The sequence below is a fragment of the Diplotaxodon limnothrissa genome, linkage group LG6 (assembly GCF_057381915.1).
Source record: "Diplotaxodon limnothrissa isolate DT_005_m linkage group LG6, D_limnothrissa_male_GT1.1, whole genome shotgun sequence".
Classification (NCBI taxonomy): Eukaryota; Metazoa; Chordata; class Actinopteri; order Cichliformes; family Cichlidae; genus Diplotaxodon; species Diplotaxodon limnothrissa.
In genome coordinates, this window is record NC_140601.1 from 34,970,141 (window position 1) to 34,979,094 (window position 8,954).

The 8,954-nt window shown below is 36.4% G+C and overlaps 1 protein-coding gene across 1 annotated transcript; it reads right to left on the reverse strand.

Moving 5' to 3' along the window:
• Positions 1 to 758: 758 nt before the first annotated feature.
• On the reverse strand, positions 759 to 7,427 carry cenpk (centromere protein K). Its single transcript, XM_085355127.1, has 10 exons — positions 7,390 to 7,427; positions 7,067 to 7,156; positions 6,272 to 6,328; positions 4,505 to 4,568; positions 4,333 to 4,379; positions 4,166 to 4,248; positions 3,901 to 3,999; positions 3,110 to 3,245; positions 2,976 to 3,029; positions 759 to 914 (listed from the first exon to the last, which is right to left on the reverse strand). The coding sequence occupies exons 1-10, from the start codon at positions 7,390 to 7,392 to the stop codon at positions 759 to 761; spliced, it is 789 nt and encodes a 262-aa protein (XP_085211253.1). The 5' UTR covers positions 7,393 to 7,427.
• Positions 7,428 to 8,954: the final 1,527 nt, after the last annotated feature.

The following is an 8,954-nucleotide window of genomic DNA, read 5'->3' on the forward strand; positions in this document are numbered from 1 at the left end:
ACTTTGTCAATTCGTATTTTATTTTCTGTACATTGTTTGTAAGTACAAACATAGTTTTAAACATGATTAAATGATCACCTCACTAAAACATTTACATTATGCTAGTTGTTTTCGTACAACAGTATGAAGATACCCAGAGATAATTTCTTCGGAACAATAATTACATAGCAACACCACATCTAAAGTTTCCAAATTTATTAAACATGGACAAGAAAATGTATAAACACAAACAAAATACACACACACACACACACACACACACACACACACACACACACACACACACACACACACACACACACACACACACACACATTACTGAACATATTTTCCTAATTTTCAAACATAATAGAAAACAGTTAAATGAAACCAAAATTAAGATTAATTTAAATTTATGCTGATAAATATGAATTCTCATGAAAAACAGACATACACATGGGATTTCTAGAAACACATACTTTGGATAAAACACTCATACATTTGAATAACATTTGAATATGTAAAAATGGAACTAGAAAAATAGGTGCGCTTACAAGACATTTTAACTAAACAGTATTTAAGAAGTCTAAATAGACAACCATAAAAAAGTATCTACATAGAAATGTTACACATGCATTTAGTAAATTCAGGAACACCCTAGCATCACTGTTTCTCCACCATGGACTTCCTACTAGCTTACAAAAACATGCATAATGGTTTCCCTGCACAAGCAGACTCAGTTTCAGCAGAGTGCTTTAGATTTTTAATGCACCAGTGCTTCAGAAAAAGGTTTCCAAGCGGAGCTTAAAGTTATTCTCATGGTGTCTCACTGCAATTCCATAACGGAGCAGCATTTCTACATACGGTGGCCAGAATGTGTCATCTATCGCCACATAGGGGTCGTGTGGTGTGTTCAGAGCCTTGTTCATGAGAATCTGCAGGTTTATAAAAAGGGAGATGAAGACCAGGCTGAAGCATATTTGCAGTAAAGGTACAAGTTTAAACAGTTTTATAAGTTTAGAGTTTTATTTTGCCTTTACTTCCTTTACTTATTGAAGGAATAGGTGATGGCCACTAACAAAAATATAGGATATTTACATGATTATCAAGAACAGAAACATTCAATCACAGAACAAGTTAAAAAAAAAAAAAAAAAAAAAAAAAATCATAAAAGCTGCCCTCAGGTCTAAAGGTTAAGTTGATATCATGCCTTTTGGTACACATCAGCTTTTGCTGCCATGGGTGATCATTACTGTGAATCGATTAATCACTACACTCTCGCTTTTATAGCACTTACGTCAGCCTTTTTGTCCTTTTACTTTGATAAACAAAAGCAACATGACACACCCACACAGTCCACATGCGTCAGACCTGCTGCTTTCTTTGCACTTGTGTGGTTAAAATAGGGCCTTAAACAGCATCTCTATAGAAAATGTAACATTAACAATGGGTTTTTATAATTTCCAGTTCCACCACAGCCAACAAACGTAGGGCTAATTTATATGTGACTTGTCGACATAAGAAATATGCAGCTGTTAATAATTAAACACATATTTATTCTATAATAGGTCAAATATCTGTTGGTGGAGTGCCAGCTCTTTCCTAGAGGTTGATAACTGGGGGGGTTTATCAGAGATAATTAAATTATCTTCAGCAAAATCTATTATTTATCTCAATATCTAGGATACTTTTCAGTCACATACAAAAGTGTCAGTGGCTGATGTGAAAAAAAGGAAACACTATGTGTGAAGCTATCTTCAAAACAGAAGTATTTCAAATATTGGGATGAAAATTTAGGTTTTTTTTTCCTGATCAATGTTTTACTACTCCATTCCCTAATGTAATTCACCCCACCTTGAACTCATCTTCCACTCCTACCGCACACCTCACCAAGGTCTGGCTGTTATCGTACATGTCTGGCACCAGCCTCACATGACTTCCTCATGCTGTACCACACTTCCTCTCTTGGCACCCTATCATACCCTGTTTGTAGATATACAAACACAGTACAACTCCTTTCGACCTTCAATATTTCTCCATTAATACTATAAAAGCAAACATTGACTCTGTAGTGCTATTTCTGGGCAAGGAGCCATGCTGCTGCTCACCAATCATCTCCTCTCTTCTCAACCTAGTTTCGAAAACACTTTCCCATATCTTCAAGGTATGCCTCATCAACTTTATCCCTCTATAATTGCTACAGAGATGCACATCACCCTTGTACTTGAAAATCTGTACTTCATTCCTCAGGGATCCTCTTACTCTTCAGGATTGTGTTTTCTCATTTTCTTCATTCATGAGCTCCTTCAGGCGCTCACCACACTCTCTTCACTTGTTAGCACATTTCCATTTCTGTGATAACGTCTTACATATCACATCACATGCTTCATACAAGTCATTTTCACCTTTCTTAGTGTCCAGCCTCACATATAACTCAAGCCTTGTACTTTGCCACTTCTCTCATTGCTAACCTCCCAGCACTCATCCATTTTCTTCATCTCCCAGACTATCCCACTTTTTCTTTGCTAACCTCTGCATTTGAACAGATTTTTTTTACTTCCTCCTTCCAAAACCAAGTGTCCTTGTCCTTTTTCTTCTGTCCAGAGGATACCCTTTGGGCAGTTTCCCCCAGAACATTAGCTCTACTTTGCCAGCCATCTGGCAACACTTCCGTACCACTGACAGCCTGCCTCAACCTCTTCCTGCACTCTCCACATTCTTCCTTCTTCAACTTCCCTTCACTCGCTTCCTCTTCTTCATGCCCAAAGTCATCATACAGACTACCATCCAATGCTGCCAAGCTACATTCTCTCCTGACACCAACACAGGGGGCCTCTATGCGGTCCATCTTTCCTTTCACATTTCTCTCCTCAATATCAAACCTCATCACCTGTTTCATTCACCTACCTGTCCAAAGCCAAATACTGAGATTTTTTTTGATTACATAAAAAAAACTCGAGTTAAACAGTTCGTTTTTTTTGTATGAAAAAACTCACCTCCAGAATTTCATTGAGTGAAATCAAGTTTTCATGAATCTCATGAGGAACGTTCTGAAAATTAAGATAAAAGACTGTAAGGTGCAATGAATTCATAATAAGGCACTTTTCACATGCAAAGCCATAATCTACACCTTCTTCTTCTTGTTTGTACTGGAATCCTCCTGAGGGAGAGGAACGTGCTTCTCCAGGATGTACGCCAAGCTCTCCATCAGCCTTTCCTGGTAGACCTTCATTTTCTGTATTTTTTCCTTGATGTCCTGCAGTATCCTGAAGAATGCATGCACATGCATCAACAAGTTTATAGATTTATTTTTCTACTTTTAAGATTAGGCTTAAAACTTTCCTTTTTGCTAAAGCATATAGTTAGGGCTGGATCAGGTGATCCTGAATGCTCTCTTAGTTATGCTGCAATAGACGTAGGATGCTGGGAGATTCCCATGATGCATTGAGCATTTCCTTTTCAGTCACCTTTCTCACTCACTATGTGTTAATAGACCTCTCTGCAAGGAATCATACTTGTTATTAACCTCTGGCTCTCTTCCACAGCATGCCTTTTTTTCCTGTTTTCCTTCTCTCACCCCAACCGGTTGCAGCAGATGGCCCCGCCCCTCCCCGAGCCTGGTTCTGCCGGAGGTTTCTTCCTGTTAAAAGGGAGTTTTTCCTTCTCACTGTCGCCAAAGTGCTTGCTCATAGGGGGTCATACGATTGTTGGGTTTTTTTCTGTATGTATTAGTGTAGGGTCTACCTTATAATATAAAGCACTTTGAGGCGACTGCTGTTGTGATTTGGCGCTGTATAAATAAAATTTAATTCAACTGAATTAATTTATATTACCCTTGAAGCATTTCTGTTTTCTGCTCTATTCTGTGTAAATAAACACCTGATCCCTTTTGGTTTAGTGTGACGCTGCCATCCTACTCACGTATGTTCTGACAACTTCTCCTTTTCAATTTGAAGTCGTTCACTGTGACCACTGGCAGCAGCCAGCACCTGTTTCTTCTCCTCCAGCCATTTTAGCTCACTAACAACAAACACACAAGCATCACATTTTCACAACTATACACAAAGCATAGCAAAGGGAAAGTCTCTGGATGGTCTCCTTCATCCAATCCTGAAAGGCATCCATAAAATCAGAAGAAGGACAGTAAATAATGTAATATGTACAGTGTAACAAAAGGGTTACATACAGTTCCTTAGTCTCTTTCAGTTTGTCTCTTTTGGCTTCAAAACAGGAAGCAACCATCTCAAGTTCAGAGCACAGCTTGTGCATCTATGGAAAAAGTAAAGATTGCATAAAGTGAGTGATGCATGTAAATGAGCAAAAGCAATAGTTCACTGTTTAACTTAACCACACCTCTTCTTTTCCTGCTTCGAGCAAAATCTCAGAATTTTCTGCCAGCACTGCATGAAAAATAAAAAAGGTCAATTGTATTAAAAGATAAAGTACACAACATTTATGATTTATATCTTTTTTTTTTTTTTTTAAGAAACCTGAAATCACCAGTTGACCAGAACTGATAACTTACATTGTGGTTCCACTGTCGACCACTGCTTCAGCTCAGCTTCTGTTGCAATCAGTCTTTTTACTGACTATAGAAGGAAAAACAGTCACGAGGAATAGAAATTACAATGATGAGCCACAGTGAAGCTGTCTGACATCAAAACAAACAAACACAAAACTCACTTTATCAGCAGCTACTCTTGGTTGCTCCCTGATTTACAATGAGTCGGCACAGCAGGAAGCTCTACAAATATTTAATCTGGCAGGTTTTTACACCGGATGCCCATCCTGACGCAACTCCAAAGAGATGTGCATCTCCTCCTGGGATCAAGCATGGGATTTTTTGCTTGTTAAGCAAATGTGTAAACTACTACACTATGGAGCCAAGGGTGCATTTGACCAGGCATGAAATGCTATGTTATTGCCAGCTGGAGTCTCTAACCTCACCATTTAAAGCACACTCAGCTGTTCCTTTTAGTGTTGCCACTGCTGATGCTCACAATGTTTACATTTTTTTACTGCTTAAATAGCACTAATGAGCTGTTTATGACTATACAAACTATTAAAACTAATTGCTCTTTTTGTAACGTATCTTGCCTCTGTAAACACCTTTCACATACAACATGTTTATGATTAATGCTAATTTTGAGCATCAACGGAAACCAAAAGTGCCATCTTGGCCTCTTCATTAAGTCATTTTATGCAAAATTCATATGTCCTGTAACCATGATACATGTAAAAGATGTTAATATTAATGATGCAAAGATTGTGAAATTCTGGGCTGGTAGCTGCTTGAAATTTGCAGTATGGCTGATGATTAATCCAATGTTTTGTTGGCATTTTCTATTATTTAGTTTTTGTTGTTCATTTTCTTGTTTGTGTTGGGAAAATAAAGAAACCTCTTTGAATGATCGCGTACAAAGACAAATTTGATGCTGTAATGTAATGGCTGCAATTGATTAAGATATTTTATTTGCTGATAGGCCAAAGGAACCCACTGACGTAACCATCATCCAATTAATCAGCACACACGTAAAGAAATGCCAGAGGTGTAACAATTTTGAAACTCAGACCAAAACCGCAACAAAAGAGAGTTTGCAATACTTTATCACAGTTCCAATTTACAATACCAACTACGAGCCAAAAGCTCCTAATTGTTCCTAATACACGGACATCAGGCTATTAGGAGAATCAGAAGCTACTGGAGCCTAAATAAAGTAGGCAAGAGTATTACTATGGAGATTAGCATGGTTTATCTGGTGAAAATTGTAATGTTTATGCATCATTCAGGTAACAAACTGGAATTACTCACATATCGGGTCTGTGATGGAGTATATACTTTTTTTTTTCTTACAGTTATTTTCTACCACATTAAAAAAAAACTGACAAATGTTAAAAACCATGTTAAAAAAGATATGAATTTTCTCAGATATTTAAAATTAAGGATTTCCACATTTTTTCTGTAACATTAACCTCCTAGGACCTGGCGTCCACATATGTGGACATCACATTTTCGGTTGTCTAGACCACAATTCTAAATTTTGCTCTACAAGGGCCTGATGTCCACTTACGAGGACATTATATTGCCACCGTCCTATTGAAATTTAATTTGAACGTCCTCATATGTGGATATCAGGTCCTTGCAGAGAAAATCAGGTAAAAAGATAATTCTTTGTTTTTACATTCATCAGGTCCCAATCAGCCCAAATAGCAAAGAGAAAGAGGTTGGATCTTAGGAGGTTAAAGCAGCGAAAGCAATGAACAAGTGAACATTTGGAAACAATCATCTCACCTGTTCTTGAGGATTCTCACAAAAATCTGGCTCACACAGTATAATCTCATTCTGAAGCTGTAAGACAAACACAGTTTATCATTTTACCCATTTATCACAAAGTGTGTGACAAGGGGCTAGAGATAAAGTATCTACACATTTTAAAAACATATTTACATATGTGATGTGGTCAGATTTTGGTTGGTTCTAGTTTACTAGCCTAGTCAACTATTTTGATTCTCAGAAGAAATGTGGTTCAAGAAAAGTTGCAGATCTCTGAATGCATCGACACTGAAACCTAATGATGATTACCTGAAAGAACCAAATCTAAGATAAAAAAAAATAACAGGTAAGAGTGTTAACAGCTAAACAACAGAGCATAGGCCTATCATATAAGACTATGGAAAAAATATTTAGTTTCTATTCATAGTATTTTTCTAATTATACAAGAAAGTGGAAAAATGTACTGAATTATAATGTAGGAACTCTGAACAAATTTTGCCAAAACTTTAACTTGCATATCTTGATGCATGCTCAGTCAACCAGTTAAGAAAATGTAGTTTTTAGCAGAACTGTTTCATCACTAATCCAAGTGACTTCTTCAAGAACAGAATCAACTTTTTGAATCTTATGTAGAAACATTTGTGTGAAAATAAAAGTGGGAAAAAATCATATCAACTTCAGTAATATATTTCTCACATTGTACCACCTCTTGGTCACCCCACTTGTTGCAGTGGCTCCATACTATCCCAATCCCCCCAAAACAATATGTATGGTAAGACAAAAAGTTTTTGGACACACTGGATTCACATGTACCTTTTCCAGCTGCGCAAATTGCTCCTCACAAATGTCCAGCAGCTCAGATTGGGCGGCCTCTGACAGCTGCGCTGCTGCCCGGCCGTCTGCCTGAACACGTAAACAACAAAGACGCATATTCGTGTACGTTTTAATCTAAAGAAAAACTGGAGCGGTGCAAGTAGGTACAATTTCTTCTAGAGCTTGTTAGCTACAGGCTAAGGTGAAAAGTTGAATGTACGTAAACACACGTTAGCAAGGCATGTAAACATTATATAATATCGTGCGTTATATTAAGCACGTGTAAATGACGAGAGTTTTTTTTAGACGACGATCAGTCTTACCATGTTTAACAACAGTTCCCTACTTCACGGACCACAACACTAGACGCTACTCGCTTTTCAAAATACCGCCAACTTTGATGACGTATCATCCGCGACAGAGAGGATGTTGGTGAGCGCCATTGTTGCGCTAAAATGCGCAAGCTTGTTAAAACGTTTGTAAACGAGTTTTTGCATAGTTTTAGATCCCACCAGGTATCCGTCTTCCCACATGAAAGCAAGGGTAAGTACTGAAACATCTTTACAGAGCCATGAACACCGAGGGGCTGTTTTTCCCTCTTTAATAGAAAAAAATACATAAAAAGTCTAAACCCTACAGACTATCAACCAAAGCAAAAATAAATTATATGGTAAAATTAGTTAAAAAACAAAGTATTGAATAATGACGAATTCAAATAAATTAAAAAAAAAAAAGGTTAATTATTGATTAAACGTTTCCCAAAGGAGGGCCACATATTTTAGAGGGAAAACATTTAGATAGACGCTTATTTATTGCTTACTTATTTTATTACCGTAACTCCTTCTCAGTGACAACATCAAATTGCCACTGGGACGCTGACACGATTATGTATGATCAACTCAGAAAAAACAGATTAGACCGTTAGATACAATGGGCTGTTTAAGTGTTGATTGTCTCAGAACTCTTGCCACAGGAGTTGATGTTTAGCATTTGTTCATAATGAGTATATAGCGATTGCTAAGATATATAGCAATCGCTATATATATATATATATATATATATATATATATATATATATATATATATATATATATATATATATATATATATATATGTATGTATACATACATACATACATACATACATAATCATTTATAATCTCAGTTCTAATGTCAGATAAAATGCTGACATATTGAAAAACAAACTAAATGTTTATGAAAAAGCATTTTTAGTTACTCTAACTGCCGAACTTACCTATATATGTTAGAACAGTTGTGTTTATCAGATATTCTAATGGTTCCTCTTAATAAATGTGTTTATATTATTAATGTATTTAATACTATTTTAATATTTTCATTTATTTCATATATAGTAAATATATTTTTCATTATTCTAAATGTGTTTATATATGTGATGTGTGTTCACATGTGCTCGATTATGTTCTTATGTGCATACAAACACTAACTAACATGTACACGTGAAAATAGTCATATACACATGAGATCACAGACACTGAAAAGAGAGAGGCTGAAAAAGAAATGGTGATAAAGAAGTTGAAAAATGCCGTGGTAAAGTAGCGTGAAACTAGTCATTACAGCATAGTAACAAGAAAACAACAGAAAGCATGTCTGGTTGTGAAAGGCCAAGAAATACAGTCTGTGTGTAGTGAGAGGATGAGGATGAGGTGATTGTTACATTTTTGATGAAACCAAAGGTTTAATGTTATTCACATGCAATGTTGAATTATTGCACGTGGTCTAAAATACCCAAGTTCACACTACATAAAATATCCAGTATTATACAATTTAAATATGACAGTTAGCACTTTTCATAGGTTCATATCTTGACTTTTACTTAAGCACCGCTTGACCTGCCCAATTAGTACGAA

Excerpts from the sequence above, each read along its gene's own strand:
- cenpk (XM_085355127.1), bottom strand. Across the intron at positions 6,329-7,066 it reads AATTTGCGCAGCTGGAAAAG|CTTCAGAATGAGATTATACT; the intron begins GTACATGTGAAT and ends TTTGTCTTACAG. Across the intron at positions 3,246-3,900 it reads GAGAAGTTGTCAGAACATAC|GATACTGCAGGACATCAAGG; the intron begins GTGAGTAGGATG and ends TGCATTCTTCAG.